Raw genomic sequence first — 25380 nt, 5'->3', positions numbered from 1 at the left:
TGCGGCAACGCTAGGCCTAGCTGCTTCGACGTTCGCCATGAAGCTTCTTGTCGTTGGGTGCTGAGTTTTTTATTGAAAGAATTAGCTGCTGACAGCAATGGCATGGACTCCGCCTTTGTGGTCCTCGCGATTTTCTTAGAAACTTGGAAAACACGGTGCGTTGCATAATGCCGATTCCCGAAAGTCAGCTTCGCCTTTGTACAGAAATGTTACTTGGTGAAGCATACGCAAAAGTATTGCAGTAAAGCATAACAAGCGTGGGAAGGGGCTATTGCCACGGAACACGGTATGTATTCCCCAATTATACACACGTGCACCCGGTATTTCCTGTCGCAGTACAAGCACCGATATGCCTAATATGTGTACCGACAAGCCTTCAGAGCGTTTTCGAACGTGCCTGTGGCGATTTGAGCCCCTAAGGGCAGTAAATGATATGCATTTACTTTTTCCAACTGGCCGATTTTTCGGACGTTTTCGCAACCCCTAGGGAGTTCGAAAAATCAGTTATGGACTGTGCAACTGACCAAGATGCTTCAAATGGTCCTTGGGGCGAACGAGTGGCGGAAGGAGGACAAGAGCAGAAATAATCTACACATTGAGGAATGAAGGGGAAAGGAAGCTTGCTGCCGCCGATTTGAAGGAGCTTGAGCTCAAAAAACAAAGTTTTGGCTGATGTCGAGATGCAGGTGTCCCTCATCCAAACCAAAATAAACTCTTTAAAGCAGTGAAACACAGCACTCGGGCGTCATGCACGGGCTGAGAGTATGTCAAGACAGTTGAGGTTGACTTACAAGCTGTGGAGAGAGAATCTCAATTGTGACAGAGTTTGGGCCTCATACCACTGAGCTTGCTATCAGTTGATAGAAATAGCTCATATTCGAAAATATTTGCTTCTATGTGCATCTCCTTTTTATTTGTATTTGAGAATGACCGTTTCTATCTGCAATTTTTTTCGAAGACACTTTATTTGCTGTGCATTTTACTAACCTCTGCCTTCTATTCTCTTTTTGAATAATATAAACACTACTCCTTAGTATTCAAATTGGATTAAGTCGCTTTTTTATTTTTTTCATGCGCTTACTAGTGAGTGACAGCATCAGGCGATATGGCTTCAGCCCGTCTTCACATAAAACATAGTTCTGCATCACTCAGGGAAACTTGCAAAGGCACTCAGGGAAAACCTGGAAAACTCAGGCAATTTGAAAATGTCAACTTGGTAGACGCCCTGGAAGCAGAATGCTTAAAATTTCGTCGAAAAAAGTGAAGAAGATGGTAAGCTTTCGCGCTAATTGAGTTAATATGATCATTCCTGTCAAGCATTTCAGAAAACGTAACTCCGAGGTACTTAACATCCTTACCGGTACTGAGTGTAATATTATTTACGCAATAGGAACTAGGGAATTTGGAAATACTATCAACTTGGTAGACACCCTGTACAGGGTTTGTGCACGGAAATGTGATTTCGCTACCACATAGTTTTAAAGAAATTGATGCTGCTAAATTAAATATAATTTAAATATAAAATATAATTAAATAATTGATGCTGCGTGTTCATATTGTTATAAACCACAAAAACACATTGCTTTGTGCGTGTTATCGGCCGCCAAATGCACCATCTACTTTTTGCGATGAACTACATGACACTGAATTTTCTTATCTCAGAATTTCCACACTTGCCGTTATTCCTTTTAGGCGATTTTAATTTTCCCAAAATAAGGTGAACTTCGGTATCACCCTTCGTTGTCGGTACGTCCGCCGAAAGTCAATGTTTCCTTAACTTGTGCCTAAATTTTAATCTTATGCAACTTGTTTCTAGGCCTACTAGAGCTGGCACTACTTCATCTAACACTCTAGACTTGATCCTTGTCACTGAACCAAACTTAGTACATTCTCTAACTTGTTTCCCCGGACTAAGCGATCACTGTTTTGTACATTTTTTTGTAACAGGCCCCGTTAGATGTGAGAAGAATAATGCAAAATTTATCAGATATTATGCGAGCGGTGATTACATTGCAGTTAATAATGAGTTTGCAGCATTCATTGACGACTGTATACCAGAATTTTTCAGCCGTACCATGGAAGAAAATTGGAACTTGTTTAAAAACAAAGCCACATCACTTGTCGCTAAATATGTGCCACTGCGCAGACTTTCCGGAAAGAAACGCTCTCCTTGGTTTTCCACTTCATTAAAAAGACTGTCAAACAACAAAAAAAAAAAACGCCTTTTCCGTCTTGCAAAACGCAGTCGAACATCTACTCATTGGAATGATTATTCTAATGCGCTGCATGCTTTTCGTACCACATTAAAAGAAGCGAAGGACGTTTTTTTAATACCCGTCTACCCTCACTTCTTTCTACAATTCCATAAAAATTTTGGAGCACTGTTCAAATAAAAAAGAAAAATAAGATATCTCTTACAGATACGGATGGTAACACCATGAGCAATGCAGAATGTTGCAATGTCCTGAATGATACTTTTGCCAAATCATTTTCTGTTTCCTGTGATGATACAGTAGCACACATGCGCAAAGAAGATTTGTTTACCATGCATCCGCTTGTCGATTTTGCGGGGATGTTGAAGTTAATTCAAGATTTAAAACTATCGTCTTCCTGTGGTGCCGACGAAATTAATTCGAAATTTTTGAGGAATACTGCTGTCTACTCCTCTATATTTTTTATGTACCTTTTCACCCAATCTATTGAGTGCTCAACTTTGCCCGCAGACTGGAAGGTGGGGAAGGTGGTCCCTCTGTTCAAATCACATAACCTGCATTCTCCTCTCTCTGGCTATGGTATTAGGCTGCTGAGCACAAGGTCGCGGGATCGAATCCCGGCCACCACGGCCGCATTTCGATGGGGGCGAAATGCGAAAACACCTGTGTACTTAGATTTAGGTGCACGTTAAAGAACCCCAGGTGGTCGAAATTTTCGAAGTCCTCCACTACGGCGTGCCTCATAATCAGAAAGTGGTTTTGGCACGTAAAACCCCATAATTTTTTTTTATTCTCCTCTCAATTACAGACCCATTTCACTTACCAGCGTGCCTTGCAAAATCCTTGAACACGTCATATATTCCAATCTTGGCTCATTTCTTGAATCCAACTCTTTCTTCACTTCATTTCAGCATGGGTTTCGAAAAAACTGCTCCTGCAAAACACAACTAATATCATTTATACACAACATTTCTTCTTCTTTAGACAAAGGCCAAGTCATTGACTGTATCTAGATTGACTTTCTAGATTTTGCGAAAGCGTTTGACAAGGTGTCTCGTCACTTACTGCTTCTTAAACTTAGTACTCTTAATATTGACCCTAATATTCTGAAATGGATAGAATGTTTTCTAAACAACCATACCCAGTTTGTAACAGCTAATGATTCTGCACCCCGGCACTGTGCCGTGAAATCAGGTGTTCCTCAAGGCTCCGTCTTGGGGCCATTATTATTCCTAATGTATATAAACGACTTGCCTGCCGTAGTTAATAGTTCTATTAAACTTTTTGCAGACGATTGCGTTCTGTACCGTGAAATAACTAATCAGCATGATAACTTTATGCTTCAGACAGATTTAGATAACATTTCAAGGTAGTGCTCACAATGGCTAATGTTCTTAAATCCGACTAAATGCAAAACTATGTCTGTCTCGCGTCGTTCAAACTCACCAACTCCTTTCAGCTATATTATCAATGAAACCAACCTTGAGCATGTGACTTCCTATAAATATCTTGGAATCCAACTAAACAATAACGTTTCGTGGCATGCGCACATCGAACATATCACGAACAATGCAAACAGATCTCTTGGCTACATTCGGAGGAATTTTTCAAAAGCCCCACCCCATTTGAAGTTACTGCTCTACGAAACACTAATTAGACCGAAGCTAGAGTATGCGTCATCTGTCTGGTACCCTGGTCAAAAAACATTAGCAGATACCATTGAGTCAGTTCAGAACAGGTCAGCACGTTTCATCCTTTCAAATTATTCCCGCACAGCTAGCGTTTCGTTAATGAAGTCAAACCTTGGCCTTATTAATTTGCAGCTTCGAAGAAAAATTTCCCGTCTCTGCCTTCTTCAAAAAATATTTTACCAAAATAACTCGCTTAAGCAAGAATTTATTTCAGAGCCTTTGTACCTGTCGTTGCGTCTTGATCATCGGTTTAAAGTGTTCATTTCTTTCTGTCGCAGAAATGTTTTCTCTGATTCATTTCTGCCAAAAACCAGTGCCGAGTGGAACCGCCTTCCCGCTTCCATCGCCTGCATCGAGGAGGCATCATCGTTGAAGATTGCAATAACTGATTTTGTTTTGAGTTTATCACCTAAATACTAATAATTGTTTGAATGTGTTGTATATTTTTTATTATTATTGTACCCACCCCTTCTGTAATGCCCTTCTGGGCCCTGAAGGTACTGTAAATAAATAAATAGTTACCTTTACATGGTTTTATGATATGAGTCACGAGCTTTATCTGTTAGGTTACAGAATCGCACATAAGGGCTTGAGAACCTTACGGCACCCAACCTACTGTACCAGCGCACGAAGTAGTACGAATGGCCCTTCCGAGAAGTATCGCAAGCAGTTTCCAACTGCATGACCTTGATGCAGCCCAATCCACTTCGATCGCAGTGCTGCCACAGTATTTTTCGTCGTCGCGCCTTTCATACATTCTGCTTTCTAATGTTAAGCTCAGTTCCACTGCTTGAGGAAATTTAGAAAAATTTACTTATTGTTGTAACAAATACTCTCTACTTGCAACAAAATTTTTACTCCAATTGTTTCTTCTGTGTAGAGGCTACTTTACTAAGGTTCTGGAGTAAACTACTAATACATGGCCCTCATCTTCATCTGCTGTTTTGCATGCAACTAAATTTGTATTTGCTATTTTGTGCAGTGCTGTGGGTGCAGCTGTGCTTCACGACAAGCTGTATGTGTGTGGTGGTTATGATGGAGTATCCTCGTTAAACACAGTGGAATGCTACAACCCTGAAAAAAATGAGTGAGTGCATTTGGTTTTGCTTTTTTTATAAAGCGATGTCACTACAGCCAAACCCAGTTATAACAATGAGAAGCTGCTGCACCGTCAACTTTTGTATGTTTTCCATGGTGATATAACCCACTTACTATAATGCCCTGATGCCGCATTATCGGTTATTACGATTAAGTTTGGCTGCTGGGTGTCCGAGCTGAACGGTAGTGAAATGCGAAATCCTTGACAAGAAAAAAAAAAGAGAGAAATAGCCACCGTGCGCTCATTTTCTAGCCATCTCCGCACGCCTCTCTTCCGTCGCCCTTCCCCCCCTCCGAACACGAATGGGCTGTGCGCACAGCTCGGCTGCGCACACAACTCAGCTGCGCACACAACTCTACGCCACCCCACCCTCGAAAACATGAATGGACTGTGCGAACTGCGCTGCTTGCAGGTTGCTCACATGTTGCTCGCTGGCTCCTCATTAAAGGGACCTTGAAACGATTTTTCGCGTTATCGGCCGTCCCTTTACACAGGAGGATTACTACCACAATAGCGTTTCGCGAGTCTCGTATTCGGGTAAACGCAAGCGAGTGGACAGGGCCTGGCCGCTTTACCTTGCCGTTTCACGGATGAGCAGAAGCGCAAACGTGAATTACGTGCACGGTGCAGCCACCTGGTGGCACAGAGTTCAACCAAACACAGTAGCAGTAACCGGAAGTAGACGGCACGATGTGCCATCATGATGCAGAGCCAGTGAAGGCGGAGCTTAGCCCTGATCACTCAGAGAACGAGTTGAGGAGAAAATGCATAGCTATGGAGAAGGGTAACTTGTAATTGTCCATAGCTCTCTTAATATGAGACGCTTCACACTAGTTGTGGTGCGAATTATTAACTTATGTACCTTACGCGTCTGCAAAATTTGTCCGAACCGTTTCAGGGGCCCTTTAAGCACAGTTCTGCAAACGGCTTAATCGCTCATGTTGGTCATTGTTGTTTATGTCGAAATAGTTCCTGGCCACGTGGCTTCTCCCACCGAAACGAAAGATGACTGATCAGCCCGCTGATCATCGGCAATGCACAACATTGCCGGAGAAAAGATCGCGCACAGCGATAGATTTGAAAACTAAGTGCTTCTAACCGATAAGGCGATCGTCGTGAACCTGCTTGCATCAGATAGCAACGGCGATGACGGTAGCAATGACGCGGTAGTGCAGGCTGCCTCAACCTTGTCCTCGCAGGAGGCCCGGCAGATGATTCAGTCCCTCCGGGGCTTCGTTTTTGCGAGGAACCTTCCGCTGCACTATGTGGAGCACCTGGATACCTTGGAGAATGTAGGCAAGCTTCGCGTATAGCATACAAGGCTGACGGACATAGAGTTTTTTTGTGCAAGCCAGTGAGAAGTGCATGGCGAGATGCTTGCGGCGATCTCACCTCAGCGTTTCTTCTGGATTTGTCAAGCTGACAGACTGCTGCGACAGCCTTCTCGCAATTTTTAAAAGGCCCCTTTTGGGGCCACCAAAGCGATGCCTCGGCATTGCTCGCATGTCACGTGCTGCCTGTGATCCCTCTTTGAAGTTGTTATAGCAGTGCCATTCTGTAACGCCAACAGCCGTGGCTTGTTACACGTGATCGGAGCTCCCAGGAAGCAGTTAAACGAGTGAACACAATCAGCAGTTGGATAGAAGAAGGTGCTGGAGAGGGGCACTGACCTCCCTGCTATTATAGTTTTCTCACATCAGCTCTGCCATCCCCTTATTTTGATTTTTTCGTGCAACCCAGTTATAACAATTATTAGTTATAATGATGGAATTTTCGTGGCACTTGAATATTGTTATGAGTGGGTTCGACTGTATATAAAAATCATTTGCAATAAAAAAAACTTCTTATATGCTTTTATTACCATGAAGAAGCTCTACCAAATTTCTGCCATATTAAAGCTATCAGGAAGCAGTTTCCTGTCGTATAGCTTTCTCATCCATGATTACAATGAAGGCACCAAATGAAACAACAGACGAAGGAAGGAGACACGAGACAACCACGTAGGCGAGGCGCTTACGTGGTTGTCTCGTGTCTCCTTCCTTCGTCTGTTGTTTTATTTGCCGCCTTCGTTGTAATCATGCATAACCAACTCACCCACCAGCACATGCTCAGTTTCTCATCCAGTTGTGTTACTGATTCTGGATTTAGGGATAATGCTCAAAGTGAAGCTTCATAGCAGAGTTTCTGTTTCATGCATATGCTGGGGTACTGAAACCGACCCTCTCTCTTGCCTGTGTCATTCCTGCAAACAGATGCATGTGTTCAAAAAGAAAAGACAAAAACACAGGCAGTCATTACCGGAGAACTAGCTGGAGCAGCAAATGACATATTGAAAATACCTGTAGGTGCTAGTATAGCTTCAAATTTTTTGCATGGTGACCTTTGCCTCGTGGGGTAAGCACCATAATATACATACACTATGTGTGTAGAATAGGTGTCACCATGAAATCCAGAGCTGAGCAGAGTAATGCTTACTAATTTTATTGTCCTAGCCTTAGTTAATCACTGCAAGTTTGTGAGGCTTTTTTTCATCGTTTATTGATGACTTTGAATAAGATTTATTGAAAAATAAGGTGTCTTGTGTCTTTTTTTAACTAGGAGGATCCACAGTTTCTTTTTAGCATTGTATATAGCACAGCAACATCTCACTTTTTGTTTGACATTCAGTGTGTTCCATGAAAGCATTGGTTACAGATGTTTATATGTATGCATTGACTGATGTAGGGCTTGTATTGAATTATTCTAACCATGGATCTTTGACAGGTGGACTATGGTAACGAGCATGTCCAAGCATCGCAGTGCAGCTGGAGTTGTTGCTTTTGACGGCCACATTTATGCGCTCGGTGGTCATGATGGACTCTCTATATTTGGATCGGTGAGCGTTAAAATTTGCTAAAGCTTGTGGTGCAGCATATCAGGTTTGGTCTGGGTCTAAAAAGTCGCAGTGTTGTTTTTCTTTACATTAACTTTAAGTGGCGTGGAAATATTCAACACTTCGAATCGTTTAGTATTCAATTAAATTTGAAACATACTTTTACTATTCGAAATATTTGAACGCCAAAAAATTGCTTTTGTCAGTAAATCAGCTTCACCCTAGCACAGCTGTGTTGTGCGACAGAGCATCCAGACTGTATTTTGGTGAGGCATATTTGCCATGCAGTGAAGCATATCAAAAGTAAGGAGACTCGTTCACGGGACCCCTGCTGGTGTTTATGGCTACCCGACATTATCAGCACAAGTACCCACACTGCACTGCCTCTTCATGATGCATCTGGACAACAGAAGCTGCTAGGTGGAAACCTGTGTTTCTGCTACTGATCTGGCTAAGTGCCTGAAAACACAGTTTGCAAACTACAAATTTGACCAAGTAGCAAGCTTGGCAATGTTTTAGACCTTTGTTCTAAAGTAGTTGAGTACCACCAGGGTGCTTCATTGGCAAACTGGATTAAAAACCTGACTTTAGAGGAAGCAAGGAAAATTTCAACACAAAGGAAGCCAGATATATCCTCAAGAACGAAAGCTGAAGGGGCTCCTTCCACCTCAGCACTGTGGCAAAACTTTGATAAACTCATCAACCAGCAGCAATTTTCACTGCCACAAGCACAGGTCGAAAGGTATGTGCATGATGAAATTTTGGGCCAAAAAGATCTATGCGAGATGTGTTTGATGTGTTGCGACGCCATAGACTCGTGCACATAGGGATAAAACTCTCCTGCATTTAACTTTTATGTGGCTTAGCTGTGTCTGGGGAAAAGGTCATCCTGGGGGTTGAGCCATTGCTGTGTGTTTGGAGCATTAAAGCTCCTCAGCAGAGGCAACACACCCCTTTGGCCTTGGCTTCATGTAGACGGCACCCCTGAACTGACCCGCCCAGGGGAAATCAGTAGTTGCCTTTTCCTGTCCTCCTCTCTAATCTTTGTTATATTTCTCTCGCTTTCAATCTTTCCCGTCTTTTCTTTACTTCCTTTCACCACTTCAGATTTTCCAGGCGGCAAGGGTTACCTTGTGTGACATAACCAACCTAGATTAATTATATTGGGTTATAGTGGGCATGTACCGCTGGCGTGATCAGAACTGACTACTTCAAGTCCTGTCGTGTCCCCTTGTTGAGCTCTGTGGTGGGCGGCTGGCATGCCTGCTGAATATTATTAATTTTCCTGCACTCCCTGTTTGCCCCCTCAAGGGGGGGCACATCGATGGAACTTCCAGTTTCATACAACAGAAAGAAACATTCCCCAGGTACGATGTCGTGTCAATGTGAAAATTGTTGAGTGACATGAAAATTCTCCGATACTGCTTTAAGCTGCTCAGTACGTGCTATATAAGAATGTTTTTCTGAACGTGAAAGAAGCCTGCAAATGCACTCAAAATTACCGCGCGCCTCGCCGCTCAAGGCACCTTGCGTGTATTCGCAAAGTGCCTCGAGTGCAAAGTGCCTTTCACACTCCGAAAAACACTTTTATGTAGCAGGTATTGAGCAACAGAAAGCTGTAAGGGGAGTTTTTCATGTTGCTCTACAATTTTCTCGTTTACACTTTTCATCTAACTATAATATTTGAGAAGTTGATTAATTAGGATGAATTATGTAATTAGGTAGAATGAAAAAAAATAATCTGAGTACCTCCAAGGGACAACAAACAACATTACCTTGGTTCTGTCCAGCTACGTGGCACTTGCATATTTTTAAAGTTTGGCTAAAGTTATGTGGGACACCCTGTATATTAAGGTGATTGTTTTTACGTCTTATGGAAGTTTTTAAAATATCTTGTGGTAGATAGGGTAATTCTTGTCCTTGAGTAAGAATTTGAAGAGGTGGACATTACTACCTAGTACAAGAACTCAAAACACTTAGCCAACTAATTAACACACATTTACTAGTTCCTAGTTAAATAATTTACGGTACATATTGCCATTTTCTAACAGTAACCAGTGAGTTTGCGCGACATGTCCACTTGAATTGAATCTCCTGGATGACACCAGTCTCAAGATATTATTTCCCAAATTGTGGGACGAAATATATGGGCGTTCGCGGTGCCGTGAAGGCGTTGGAATTATTCGACGTATGGAAAATCAGTCATCGACTCTAGTTGCATAACCCCACTGAACACATTGCAATGCCATGAAAACATGAAAATGTTGCACTTCTGCACATTTGGTGCAAATGGCACTTGAGTGGGCACAGCCAGAAGCAGGCAAGTCGGAATTGTAGCAAAATGGCGCAAATAGCGCAATTGGATCACCACTGCAGATAGCACAATTCTAGTTCATGGGCTGGCCTACTTGAAGAGGTGGACATATTACTTACACAAAAAATTGAAATGCATAATCGAGTAAGACAAACGCACTAATTAAGTTTTTAACTAATTACCTCATGGCACATATTCTAATTTATAAATTCTAGCGGGTGAGACTGGAAGGCATATCCACTTGAAAAGAATTGTGTGGATGACACTGACACCATTTATGAGATACAAGCCATCAAACTTATGGTAAAAATGCCCTGTTGTTATGCATTGAAGCACAAACATAACTGAAATGCCGATGCATTTATCCGCCATGTTCAGGAATTAATATCTCTAAAATATTGTCATCCTCTGAATTCACTCCAAGTGGATCTACCTTATGAACTCCTTGACTGTAATTTGTCATTTCCGATATGTACCATAAGGTAATAGTTAAAACTCTCATTTTGTGATTTTGTTTAATTAGTCTGCTGTGAATTTCGATTTTTTGTGTAAGTAATGTCCGCCTCTTCGACTAGACCAGCCCATGAACTAGAATTGTGCTATCACCTGCCACAGGCAAATTTTAACAAAATTGTGAAAGTGTTCGCTGAAACACCCGGTATACCGTTTGTCACTGACCACGCCATCAACTACATCATGCCATTGCTTTGTGGTCTTTGGCCTTCCCTGGCCCTCGTGCCAGAAAAAAGAGGAATACTATCATACGAGGTGCGGTGTAAGCTTGTTGCCCACTGTTGGCTCTGCTTGCGAAGAGATACCTACCAACACCAGGCACTGGTGTATCAAGGGAGCAGCTCTTTTCGGTGTCTGAAGGAATATTGACATGCAGGATGGTGGTGCTGCTTCCTGATCACATTGAGCAGCTGTCCTTCCTTCATGGCGTAATTAAATAACCGCCTTTATGATACTATCAAGCAAAAGTGTTGTACTAGATAATTTTGTTGCCCAACAAAGGATAATATTCCATTTTTTTCAGCTAGGGCCTCTCAACGTGCTCAATTTGTTTTTTAAATAGTAAGTGAGAACCATACTTAACATGTCATTTTAAAAAATCTTTACTTTTATCATTATTAAAGGGTGGCTGAAATAGTTTGGACAAATTTTGTAGATGAGTAGGGTATAGCTACAGTAAAACATTCACGACACAAATTAAGTGATGCGTCTCACAAGTTACCCTCCTCTCTAGCCATGTTTTTTCTCCACAACTCGTTTGCTGAGAGATTGGGGCTAAGCTCCACCTTCACTGGCTCTATGTAATGATGTGTTGTTGTGTCTATTTCGAGTGTCTTGGAGCCAGCACGCGAAGCCTTTCCAACCTCTCCGCTAGCCATTGGCTGTCAGTCCTCAGTCAGAGCTATCCGAGCAGTGTGCGTTGCGAGCGTTCTGTCGCAGCCCCCAACATGTCCGGTATTCTGGTAAATGCAGGCGAGCTGGGCATTTTGACGGATGGGCAGAGGCGTAAAGCCCCTCCATACTGCTAGAACTGTGATGAAGGGGATTTAGCGTTTATGTGAGTTGCCTGCACAGAGCTTAACCAGCCAATTGCAGAGCTAATATTACTGTAACCAAGTTTAAAACATTTTAAACATTTAATAAGACAATGAGTTCACGATTACACTGCTGCTGAAAATTACACCAGCAGCAAAGTAGAAGACACTTGGTTACTGCTATATTAACTCTGTGTTTGTCTCATTGAGATCTTTGCCACAAGGTGGCTGCATTCTGCAGGCCGCTAACATTGGCATCTCCACCCATCTGGAAAGATGCCCAGTCTGGCTGCAATTACCGGAATACCAGACAAGCTAAAGCTTTCCGTTGTGGTAGTAATCCTCCGGCGTGAAGTGACGGCGACAAATACGTAGGTTCTCCCGCTGATTGAATACCGGCAGCCTGGTGCGCTGCAGCCACTCTGCTCGCCTGTTGCCTTGCAAAAGGACACAATGTTGCAGCTTGACATGTCATCAATCGCAACGTTGGCAGCCCACAAGCAACAAGGGCAATTCATAGTTCTCACAAGAAGAAACCTCAAGAGCAACATTGACCTCGCAGCTCACATCAAGACGGAACACATTTTAACGCAAGAAGACGACTCTTGCTGTGTGCCTGAAGTACTTGTGCGTAGTGATAAATTGTCGCGTATTCTCTTTGTGTTACATTTTTTTTATAGAAACAAATTAACCAACACTTTAACTATGACAAAAACATTTGTTCATCATAAAGTTGGAAAAGTTATCGATGATACTACCTTGGTGGCCAGTTGGATAGTTCGCCCAACTGACATCGTGCACCAGCTAGGTAGATAGTAATGGGGCAGCTGAAAAATTGGGGGAGTGGCGCCACTGCAATCGGTAGCGATACACATTTTTAAAACCCTATAATGAATTACATGCTTTATTCAGAGCACTTAAATGTGTTACTTAACGATCAGAAGGACCTACCCTAAGGACTGAGTATGTTTGTACAAATTTGTCAAAATCATTTTAGAGTCCCTCTGAATTCTGTGTTTGAGTGCTTAAGTTAATGTTTTGAGATACCACTGACGTATGATATCCAGCAGCCCATTAGTACCAATTACATTTCGGGCTGGTATATTTATTCAAAATGTGTGACAGTAATGTTTGCATGATGTGAAGTGAGTGGTAATTTCCTATGAATGGCATCATACAAGTTCATTTTAAAAGTTTTCTTTTGATAGCATTAGTATCTCGGCCAGTTCGTGCATCTGGCTTTCACTAGCTGCTGCCACTGAGCGAATGTGCTGTCTCTAAGAGAGGAAGTTTTCCAGTTGGGCAGTTCACTGGCATAACGGCTGCATAGCTTCTATCATTAAATTGTGATCTGCAACATTGTGATGTCTTGCTTGGAGAAAAGGTACTATTAGCCATTTATTGACCAGTGTTGCCTACAGGCAACATACCAGAAAACGTTTTTTGCTTGCTGAATTTCAGTATTGAGTACGAAGTTCCTGATTACATGTCTTCTACCAACACTGAATGACAGGCAGCAAGTGTAATTTGTTGGTGTAGAGCTGTAACACAGGACGAGGAAGAAGTAGTTTGGGATGCAACTCGCTTTATATTTAAAGCAATCGCAGGATACAGACCGATGCAAGATCTCTCATGCAGTGGTGTCACACATGTGATGTAAAGCAAACAAAATGTACACTTAGTCTACATATGACAAGAGCTGTGTGTACAAAAAACGAAACCATAGGTGGCTTGGAGTGAAGCCCACTTCCAGTGTTCTGCCATTTGTTTCCCCCTATTGCTAAAAAAGTTTCCATAAAATATGTATATTTCTTGCGTTGATTATGCTTATTCTTAGTGTGCTTTGCACATTTAGATTGAAAAGAAACATTCTTTTTCTGGTATTTATATGTGCCGTCATTAAAGGTGTAACATGAAAATTTATTGCTGGAAGTGAGCGCAGTCTGCTTCAAGACTACCCTTGAAAGTGGATTAAATTTGCAGCCCATGGACATGCTCATTGGTGAGTAAAAATGCACTGCTTTTCCTCTTTGAACTTTTAATCGCTTTGCATGCTAGTCGAATAAAACATTCCTGTAGTCATTTCCTAAAGCTGTTAGACTGATGCAGTCATCACTCGATTTAGCATGTCTACAGTGATGGCACCATGTTTAAAAAAGTGTAAAATGTGAATTCCAGTGACATCCTCAAAAACTGTTTATTTCACTTACATTTTGTTGAAAATGAGGCACTTGTTTTTTTGCCATGTATACCCGTGAGCAATAGTATATGGATCAGGAATTCTGTGGTAACGCCTATGTTCTTCTCTGCCTATGAATGTAACTTGAAATTGAGGACTGGAGTCCACGTTTGACATTGTGAACTTCTTAGTGCTCTCATCAATTTCAGGTCGTGCATCTCAATTACAAAGAAATTGAGCTTTTTTGGTGAGGCCATGGTCTGTATACTTTTGCTCGCAGGTGTACATTGCTGAAATTTCTGCCAGGGAGAGCAGTATTAGAAAAAAATAGTCTTGCATGTTTTTGCAATAATGAGTACACTACAATAAAAAGGCACATGTATTCAACATGAATTTTATGCCTAATTCACTGCATGTTAGTGCCTAATGTACCTACAGCGTTACATTTAAATTATTTGCCCTTGAGACACAGTAAAATGAGTTAGCATATTTAGTATCATAATACGAAAAGAATTCTCATCTAATTGAGACTTGACTAAGCACAGCAAAAACACTCCTCACCAGGAAAGGACAAGCTTGAAGACAAAGAAAGAAAGTCAAGCTTGAACAAAGACACTCCCTCACCACAACAGGAATTGGCCTCCCTGGTGCAGTATTCGGCCACAACCTCCCAGATGAAATGATCTCCTCAATGAACCAATGGCCCTCAGTCCCCAGCAGCTGCGGAGCACCTGACCAAGGCGGTGATCAGACTTGCAATGCAGCAGAGGTGCTAAGAATACCTGGGTCTGGACAGGCCGCCTATGGTAACTGACCCTTGCAACGTTTAACACCCGAACCCTCTCGAGTGAGGCTACCTTAGCAGGACACTTCGAAGAACTATCAGACATTGTTTGGGATATTATTGGCCTTAGTGAGATTAGAAGAACTGGTGAGGCTTACACATTGCTGAATAACGGCCGTGTCCTCTGGTATAGAGGTCTCCCAGATAAGAAGCAATACGGGGTGGGATTCCTAATCCATAAAGACATAGCGGGCAACATTGACGAATTCTACAGCATCAACGAGAGGGTAGCAGTAGTCGTAATCAAACTCGATAAAAGGTATAGATTAAAGGTAGTACAAACCTACGCTCCAATGTCCAGTCACGACGATGAGGAAGTAGATCAGTTTTATGGAGATGTCGAATTAGCGATGAGAAAAGTGTAAACGTGGTATACAGTAGTAATGGGGGACTTTTATGCAAAAGTGGGGAAAAAGCAGGCGGGTGAACAGGCAATTGGCAACTACTGTGTCGCTTCTAGAAACGCTAGAAGTGAGGTGCTGGTAGAATTCGCAGAAAGGAATAAGCTGAGAATAATGAACACTTTTTTCAGGAAACGTAGCAACAGAAAATGGACCTGGAAAAGCCCTAATGGTGAAACAAGAAATGAAATTGATTTCATACAAGAAATGAAATTGATTTCATACTTTCTGCCAATCCCAGCATAGTGCAGAATGTAGAAGTAATAGGTAGGGTAAAGTGTAGTGATCATAGGTTAATGAGGGCCACGATTCACCTCAATTTGAGCAGAGAAAGAATAAAATTGGTGAAGAAGAAACAGGTCAACTTACAGACAGCAAGGGTAAAAGCAGACAAATTTAGGCTGGTACTACTTGCAAACAAATATGCAGCCTTAGAACAGAGAGATGATGATGATGATGACATAGAGGTAATGAATGAAACTGTAACGAGCCTGGCTTCAGAGGCAGCAATCGTAGTGGGAGGCAAGGCACCAAGGCAACCAGTAGGCAAGCTCCCAAGTTACAAAGGACCTAATAAAGAAACGACAAAGAATGAGTGTCTAACTCAAGAGATAGATAGAATTTGCGGAACTGTCAAAACTGATCAACAAGGCGAAAATAAGCGATATTAGAAATTGTAATGTGAGAAAGACTGAAGAAGCTGTAAAAAATGGACGCAGCCTTAAATCAGTGAAAAGGAAACTTGGCATAGGACAAACCAAGATGTATGCACTGAAAGATAAGCAGGGTAACACCATCAGCAATCTCGAAGGTATAATAAAAACAGCACAAGAATTCTATACTGACCCTTACAGTACCCAGAGGACTCGGGAGCACTCTATTCAAAACAGTAATGAAGAGTATACAGAAACTCCTCCTATAACTAGAGATGAAGTCAGAAAGGCCTTGCAAGACATGAAACGGGGAAAAGCGGCAGGAAAGGATGGAATAACAGTCGATTTAATCAAAGATGGAGGAGACATAATGCTAGGAAAACTGGCGGCTCTCTATATGAACTGTGTGTCGACTGCAAGGGTCCCAGAAAACTGGAAGAATGCAAACATTATACTAATCCACAAAAAGGGCGACGTTAAAGAACTAAAAAATTATAGGCCCATTAGCTTACTCCCAGCATTATATAAAATATTTACCAAAATAATATCCCATAGAATAAGGACAACACTGGACTTTAGTCAACCAAGGGAGCAAGCTGGCTTCAGGAAAGGTTACTCTACAAGGGATCACATCCATGTCATTAACCAGGTTATCAAGAAATCCGCAGAGTACAATAAGCCTCTCTATATGGCTTTCATAGATTACGAAAAAGCATTTGATTCGGTAGAGATGCCAGCAGTCGTAGAGGCATTGCATAATCAAGGAGTACAGACCGCTTACGTAAGTACCGTGGAAAGTATCTACAGAGATTCCACAGCCACCTTAATTCTACACAAGTAACAAGATACCTATAAAGAAAGGGGTCAGAAAGGGAGACACAATCTCTCCAATGCTATTCACTGTGTGCTTGGAAGAAGTATTCAAGCTATTAAACTCTGAAGGTTTAGGAGTAAGGATCAACGGCGAATACCTCAGCAACCTTCAGTTTGCCAATGACATTGTTCAATTCAGCAACACTGCGGACGAGTTGCAACAAATGATTGAGGACCTTAACAGGGAGAGTGTAAGAGTGGGGCTGAAGATTAATATGCAGAAGACAACGATAATGATAAATAACCTGGCAAGGGAACAAGAGTTCAAGCACATTGGCGAGCTGGTTGGTTAGAATCCATGGTAGAGGGTATAAGCGCGACTGAACGAGGACGTAGAAAGAAACAGATACACAGACACAAGCGCTGTGTCTGTGTATCTGTTTCTTTCTACGTCCTCGTTCAGTTGCGCTTATACCCTCCACCAAGAGTTCAAGATTACAAGTCAGCCTCTAGCGTCTGTGGAGGAGTATGTTTACTTAGGTCACTAATCACAGGGAACCCTGACCATGAGAAGAAAATTCACAGAAGAATAAAAATGGGTTGGATCGCATACGGTGGTGGTGAAAAGCATTTATTGGGCTATATATATATACAGAGAGGTGCTCGGGGAGAGACCTCTAGTTGGTCGCGCCCCTTGCAATACTGGGCGGAGTCTCTCATTCCGGGACCCCGTTGGTCTTGACCGCTACACAGGTCCACCGAACTAGGGCTTGTTGGGCCGGTAGTTCCTGGCAGCCGAGTAGGGCCGCCTCCCAGTCCTCTCGGGAAGGGGAAGGGGTGATGGGGGGGAGAGAAGGATTTTGCCTGCATGCCCAAACCATGTGGAAGGTGTCGGCCACCTCCCCACAGAAAGAGCAGCGGCCGTCAAAAGAAGGGTCAAAGTGCTTGAGAACCGCCGGGCACAGCAAGGTGTTTGTAAAGAGCCTAAGGAGAGTTCGTTCGCCAGCTTTACCCAGTCCCTTCATAGGAACCGGGTAACGGCGGTGTTCGGCACGATAGTGCTCAGTAATGTCTTTAAAAGAAAGAAGAGGGCTGTGATCTGGGGTCAAGGTCCTCCCAAGTGATGCCTGGTGCCCGGTAAGTGAGTGCGCGGGCTGCCTCATGGGCGGCTTCGTTACCTGGCATGCCTTGGTGGCCGGGGACCCATATTATTGAGCGATGAGTTGGATCGCAGTCGCGAATACAGCGGCGAAGAATTTTGTTGGCGAGAGGAGTGATCCATCCCAATTGAAAGTTGCGACAGGCTCCACGGGAATCTGTAAAGATGAATTTAGAGTCGGGATGGGAGGCTGCGAGGGCGATCGCCACCTCCTCCGCATGCGTTGAGCTGGGTGCTTTGAACGAGAAACCGTCCACTTGTCTTTCCTCGTGTATGATTGCAGCCGTGTACCATCCCCCTGCAATATCGACGTAGAAGACTTGTTTCTTAGCGCCATAGTGGCGGTGCAGGGCATCCGCCCGCGCCTGGCGCCGGCCATTATGGTCCTCCTTGTTCATCTTAGTTGGAAGGGGTCGAACGTAGAGGGTGCTTCTCCACAGTTCGGGCACTCAAACCCTTTCCATCATATGGTGGTCATGTTTAATATGTAACCGGTCTAAGAGGCGGCGACCGGACACGGTCTGGGCGAGACGCGTGTATTGGTTAACGAGATGCGCCTCGCGAAGTTCCCGATAGGTGTTTACCATCCCCAACGCGAGACGACGCGCGTTGGAAGTGGAGATCGGGAGGTCGAGGGCTCTCTTGAACATTTCGCGGAGTACTACCTCCAAGCAGTCTTCGTCATGTTTCCGTAAGCGTAGGTATGGGGTCATGTACAGTACTCTACTAGTTACGAAGGCATGTGCGAGCCGCAACGCATCCTTACTTCGCAACCCTCCTCACTTGTTGGAAACGCAGCGAACCATCCGGCTCACCTGGTCGCCGACCTTGCGGAGTTTGGCAAGAGTTGTGCCTGCCTTGCGGTGTTGATTACTGAAGACACCGAGTATTCGAATCTCCTCCACTTCTCGGATGGGGCCACTGGCGAGAGAAAGCTGAACTGAGATTTTGCATTTCGGAGAAGTTCGAATATGCACAAATTGAGACTTGGACGGGGAGCATTGGAGGCCGCAGTACGTGGCATAGTGGTGTACTATGCTCGCCGCTGCTTGCAGGCATTCCTCCATCTCTCCTATGTTTCCCGTAGTGGCCCAGATGGTGATGTCGTCGGCGTACAGTGCATGCTGAACACCATCGACACCCGCCAGCTGTGCCGGGAGGTGTGCCATGGCAATGTTAAAAAGAAGCGGGGACAACACAGCGCCTTGTGGTGTGCCCCGTGTTCCCATCACAAATGGGCCGTACTCGGTCTCTTGTAGGCGTATATAGGCCAAGCGGTCCTTCAAGAAATGTTTGATATAATTGAATGTATAAGCGCCGCAGTTGGTCTCACTAAGGTGCTTTAGTATGATGGCGTGCTTAACATTATCAAAGGCACCCTTGAGTTCGAGTGCCAGGACTATCTTGTCGTTATGTGAGTGTTCTGTGGGTTCGAAGATCTCGTGGTGAAGCTGTAAAAGGATGTCTTGTGCCGACTTATGAGATTGGAAGCCGAACATGGCGTCGGCGAAGGTGTCCTTGCTCTGGAGATATTCCGAGAGGCGGTCACGGACCACCGTTTCCACGAGTTTCCCTACACATGAAGTGAGGGAGGTGGGCCGGAGGTTGTCTATGTTTACCGATTTCCTCGCCTTTGGGATAAAGGTTACCAACGATGTCTTCTAATCGGCTGGCAACGAAGTGTCGCCCGTCCAAATGGCGTTGATGTATTCTAGTAGGGTTTCGTACGCCCGATCTGGAAGGTTTGCCAATAGTTTGACTGTTACCTTATCCCTCCCGGGCGCCGTCCCCTTGCGCATTCGTGCAAGAGCCGCGCGAAGGTCGTGAAGCTGGAAAGGCTGATCCATTTCCGGATTATCGCAGCCTGCATACGAATAATCCATCCCTCATGGGTCTCGATCCTGATTGAGGTATTGTGAGCGCAAAGCGTTCGCTAGCTGCTCCGTGTTTCCTTGAAAGTTGTGTAGTGCGCGTGTGAGGTGTTTCTTGTTTTCCGATCGCGTTTGTGTAGGGTCTATGAGACTCCTGAAGAGCCGCCAAGTGTTGCGGCTCGACATCTGTTTTGCTGCGCTGTTACATCTATCTACCCAGTTAGTGTCGGCGAGCTGGGCAGCGTACTCGGCTGCTTGCTGAGTAAGGTCAGAGATACGAGCGCGGAGTTTACGATTGTGTTTCTGCCACCGCCATCATTTGGTTAAGCTGCGGCGAGCTTCCCAGAGGTGCATCAGGTGGTTATCCACGTCCAGTGCGCGTTCCGTAAGCTGTATCTGCTTTTCGTGTGAACGGAGTGTTTGCATGAGTCCGTGCGCCCAAGTGGAGTAGCCTTATTCCAAGAGAGAAGTTACTGGGAGGGCCTGGCGGAAAGCATTCTAGTCAGGGAGTTTGGCTTTTGCAAGGGGGTGATGTAAGGGTCGAGTGTAAATGGTAGTGTTCAGTATGCAGTGGTCGCTACCGAGGGTCTCCTCGGTGTTGATCCAGTCTGCGTGTCGGATGTGTTTCGTGAGAGTAAGGTCGGGGCAGGTGTCCCGAGTGACAGAATTCCCTACACGTGTTGGGTGGACCGGGTCGGTTAGAAGAGTGATGCCCAGCGTAGATATAAGTCCCGCCAACTTACGACCACGCGGCTCTTCCTTGCGATAGCCCCACAGATAGCCCCGCAGAGTACAATAAGCCTCTCTATATGGCTTTCATAGATTACGAAAAAGCATTTGATTCGGTAGAGATGCCAGCAGTCGTAGAGGCATTGCATAATCAAGGAGTACAGACCGCTTACGTAAGTACCGTGGAAAGTATCTACAGAGATTCCACAGCCACCTTAATTCTACACAAGTAACAAGATACCTATAAAGAAAGGGGTCAGAAAGGGAGACACAATCTCTCCAATGCTATTCACTGTGTGCTTGGAAGAAGTATTCAAGCTATTAAACTCTGAAGGTTTAGGAGTAAGGATCAACGGCGAATGTTTACCGATTTCCGAATATTCCAGATTTAGGTCGAGATCAACCTCCTGCGCTGTGTAGCCTTTATGGACTAGGAGACAGGTGGACGGGTCTCGCTGAAAAGTGTTATAGCCCGAGAGCTTAACCGCAGCCCCTGTTTCTTGCAGTGCAAGTACTGCGGCGGGGTATTCGAGTCGCATACGGCAGACATCGCAAGCTCCTGACTGGGAATTCATAGTAAAATATTTAGCGCGCACAATTGACATGGACACAGTGAAGGGGGACACACGAGCGCTGTGTCCCCCTTCACTGTGTCCTTGTCAATTGTGCGCGCTAAATATTTTACTTCTATCAGTTCTCCTGACTGGGAGCTTACCGTTATCATTGAAAAGGAAAGTATACAATCAGTGCATTTTACCTGTGCTGACATATGGGGCAGAGATTTGGAGACTGACAAAGAAGCTTGAGAACAAGTTAAGGACTGCAAAAAGAGCAATGGAACGAAGAATGCTAGGCATAACTTTAAGAGACAGAAAGAGAGCGGTTTGGATCAGAGAGCCAACGAGTATAGTTGATATTCTAACAGACATTAAGAGAAAAAAAATGTCGCTGGGCAGGTCATGTAGATAACCTGCCCAGACTAGATAACCTTTGGACCATTAGGGTGACAGAATGGGTACCAAGAGAAGGGAAGCGCAGTAGAGGATGGCAGAAAACTAGATGGTGCGATGAAATTAGGAAATTTGCAGCTACTAGTTGGAATCAGTTGGCGCCGGACAGGGTTAATTAGAGATCCCAGGGAGAGGCCTTCGTCCTGGAGGGGACATGAATAGGCTGATTATGATGATGATGATGATGATGATGATGATGATGATGATGATGATGATAAGCATAGCATACACAAGGACACACTTGAAAGAAATGCATACACAAAAAGTGTTGTGTATGTGTGTGTACTTTATTTTCATGCAGCGTCATTGTGTCCAGTGCACCTAGTGAGACGTGATGTGCTGCGTGGGTCGAGGAAGCATTCAGTACCCTGCAGTTACTCGGAGCACACCAAAAGCTGCAACCCATGGGCTGCAGTTGCCTTTTATTTTCTGCTACCGTCAGGGAGCAGCAGCTTTGCAGTGTTGCCAACGTCAGTCTTGCTTTCGCACTATGTAGATGCGGCTGGAGCATGCAAACATTACACTTGTCCCCCCTTAAGCACAACATAACTTAACAATCAGCCTAGGTAAACACATAGTCTCCCAAATGGCATTTCGAACTTGCTGCGTATGGTGCAAACATGGTGGGTCAACCGTGGGTGGTGGTTGCATGGATTGGCATGGTGGGCTGACCGGTTCCGTTGGTCCCTCAGTCGGTACTGACTGATGTGCAGTTGTTCCATTTGAAGGTGGCACCACTGTTTGTTGTCGCTCTTCCGATTCGCTGTGCTCTGTAGTCTCACTGCTCAGCCCATCAGTTGCAGGGCATTTGGCAGGCTGGACCTCTGGTTGCTTTTACGTTTTTGCTGGATCTGGTGTCGCGGTAGGTGCATTAATCCGGAACTGGAGCTGGTCCACATGGCGGCAAAGTACTCGGGTGTTCGGTAGAGTGACCTCATGTGGCAACGGCCCTGTGGCTCTTGAGATCACTGTTGCAACCCACGTTGGGCCCTGACCACAGCTGCATACGAAGACAAGGTCTTCAGGCCAGCACATCCGCGGGGCAGACACAGGTATTGTCATCAGCCGGGAGGACCTGTATGGAGACCACTCTGGATGCAACCAGTGTAGCATAGTTGATAGTTGGAGTTCCATTAAAAGTTTGGCCAGCGAACATCCTTAAGCTCTGTGCGGAGTTACGTGTTGTTCTACCATGAAATAAGCCAGTCGTCTTGCCCAGGTTCCTTGGGTGCTGCAAAACAGAGCTTTGGGGATGGGTCAAAGGGCGTGGATGTTACCTGATGGATTATAATTGCATCAAGAAAGTTTAAGAATTTGAGGGACGTGAACTGAGGTCTATTATCGAAGATGACCGTGTCTGGAAGTCCATGCATTGCGAATAGCTTCCACAGGCTGCCAATTACAGTAAATGATTTCATCGATGACTCTAGAATGACCTTGAGCCATTTTGAGCACTAGTCAACTTCTATAAGGAAGGCCTGCTCTTAAAACGGCCCAGAAAAATCAACGTGCAGCCGGGACCGTGGCTTCCCAGCGGTCTCCCCCTTGGCCAAACCTTCCACACCCAGTTCATTACGTGAGAAAGGGTGCGATGTCTCACAGAACATATGGCTATGTCCGCAGCATAGTGTGAAGGTTCAGGAATTATGTCCAACAGCATGATGACTTCTGCTGTTGCAGGATCATTGTGGTGCAGTTGCAGTAGAGGCATTCTGCTGAGGCCGTCTGCGTGGCCCAGCTATCGTCCATGCTTGTGGAAAATAGAGTACTGGTATGCATTTAGAAAGATGGACAAGCACAACATACATGGTGAAAGCATTTGTGGTGTCTGGTGGTCAGGGATGAACAGCTCAAGCAGCGGCTCGTAATCCGTGTGAATCTGAAATGGGCAGCCAAACACATAGTCATGGAACATTTTTATGCCTGCCAGAAGAGCAAGTGCCTCCTTGTCAATCTGTATGTCGTTATGTCAAGATTCTTGAGTAAAAGGCAATCGGGGCCTCTGTGCCATCTGGAAATTCGTCTTGTTTCCGTGGGATGCATATGCAGCTGTAGCATGCAAACATAACAAGCCAGGAATCGCAAGCTCATCCATGCTTCAACTTAGTAATCTAATCAGTTTTTGTCTTATTCTTCCACCCACAGCCTCCAAGACGCAGCCCAAATTTGTTCACATCTTTGAGCCCTATTGCCTCTGGAGGTACCTCAAGTAAACAGAGAATGTTCCACTGCTGGAAGTTGCCTGAACGATCAAAATCCTCATAAGATATGTTTTTGGTCACTTCACCTGTAACTGTGATTCACTCATCTAAAGGACCAATTTTTGCTTCACCACTTTTTGCTTACATGTTTGTGGTCACTTCATTTCTCTTTTCAGGAACACAGGCAGAAACTATTGGTCTGTAAGCTACCCATGCCAAGCAGTAGAAAGCTGAATGGTCATTGAAGTATAAACAGGCTACCTTGAACCCTGGGCCCCCACAATTAATTATTTGCAAGTTTACTAGGCGGAGGGATGTAGGTTCTATACAGGAAAGCAACAATAGTACATGGTTCTGTATTATACAGAACAGAAATGCTGAAATTTGGCATACTCTATTTGGCTCTCCCACTTTTAAAGCTGTTTCTTGACAATTGGGGAAATAACACGTAGAGTCCTAACATAGTATTTCTCTCGCAGTCGTTAGAACCGGAATGTCCAAAATGCACGGTAGCACATACCTACTTGCCCAACCACAAGCTCTATCATCTGCTCTTTGCAAGTGAGCTTGGTGGGCAAAGCCACAAAGTATTACATGCCTCCTCACTGCGATCTGTTCGAACTAAGATGCTAAAAATAAACCCTTCTAGGTGGATGGAACCATGGAATGGGCCCAAGCCCCCTTCTTTGATCTGCCAGTTGTACACACTCGTCCCTCGATTAATCAAAATGTTCATTTCATGCAGTGGCCACTTGCCAGAATGTTGACGACTGGATCAAACTCTATGAACACGCCAGTGCTAATAACAGGTGGGACCCAACGATTATGCTCGCCAATGTTGTCTTTTATCTCGGCGGCACCCCATGCGTGTGGCACCAAACGCATGATGACGAGATAACCAATTGGGACAATTTCAAAGAGAAGCTATGGGAACCGTTCGGCGACCCCATTGGGCTCAAGGCTGCCACGAGAAAGGCTCTTGCGTCGCATGTTCAGTCATCTGCGGAGCCATACATTTCCTACATCCTCGACGTCTTGGCTCTGTGCCGCAACGCTGACGATGCTATGTCCGAAGCCGATAAAGTGTCGCATATTCTAAGAGGCATCGCCGACGACGCTTTCAATTTGCTTGTTTTCGGCAACATCTCGACTATCGACGCCATCATCAAAGAATGCCGTCGCCTTGAACAAGCTAAGAGCCGCCGTATCACACACCACATCACTCGGCTACCCAACACTGCTGCTACGTCGACATGTGAGGGTCGACCACGTCAGACCACCACCCGTGACGACGTCACCCGTATTGTTCGCCGCGAACTCGAGGCCACCTGTTCACCAGCTTTCTCCACGACGCCTCCCGATCCGCCAGCAACCACCATTGCGATGATCCAGGCCGTCGTCCGACAGGAATTTGAGAACATGGGTCTGAACTCTGTGTGTTCCACGTCTCAACCCAGCAGCCCCCAGTTCTCTAGCAGCCCTCCTCGTCCTCGGCAGTCCTTTTCCGCCACATCTCGCCGCAACCCGTCTGATTGGCGTACCCCTGATGACCGGCCGATCTACTTCCACTGCTGTCGCATCAGCCACGTTGCTCGTCACTGCCGCAACCGACGGCCACCACCTCCTCGGACATACACCGCCACTTATTCCCGCACCTTTGGACCTTCCGCTCCCTATACCACCCGCCACGAATCCACTGCCGCTGATGCTCCTGCTCCAAACCTTCGGTACAGCCGCTCGCCCTCACCTCGACGCCATCAGTCTTGTTCGCCCCAACCCGGCAC

At 44.8% G+C, this 25380-nt stretch overlaps 1 protein-coding gene across 8 annotated transcripts in view; it reads left to right on the top strand.

Moving 5' to 3' along the window:
• The window catches only part of KLHL18 (Kelch like family member 18), a 74402-nt gene that overhangs the window by 30938 nt on the left and 18084 nt on the right, over window positions 1-25380 (top strand). For 6 of the 8 annotated variants that reach the window (XM_055063687.2, XM_055063688.2, XM_055063689.2 and 3 more), the window contains 2 exons: window positions 4887-4991; window positions 7767-7878. In XM_055063687.2, the coding sequence (XP_054919662.2) occupies window positions 4887-4991; window positions 7767-7878 (217 nt within the window). Of the gene's footprint in view, window positions 1-4886; window positions 4992-7766; window positions 7879-13641; window positions 13739-14479; window positions 14722-23540; window positions 23722-25380 lie in introns of those variants that run through there. The other 2 variants (XR_008609351.1, XR_008609352.1) reach the window with 2 other exon arrangements.

Source organism: Dermacentor andersoni, chromosome 1, assembly GCF_023375885.2.
Source record: "Dermacentor andersoni chromosome 1, qqDerAnde1_hic_scaffold, whole genome shotgun sequence".
Taxonomy (NCBI): domain Eukaryota; kingdom Metazoa; phylum Arthropoda; class Arachnida; order Ixodida; family Ixodidae; genus Dermacentor; species Dermacentor andersoni.
This window is presented reverse-complemented; position numbering and strand designations above follow the sequence as displayed.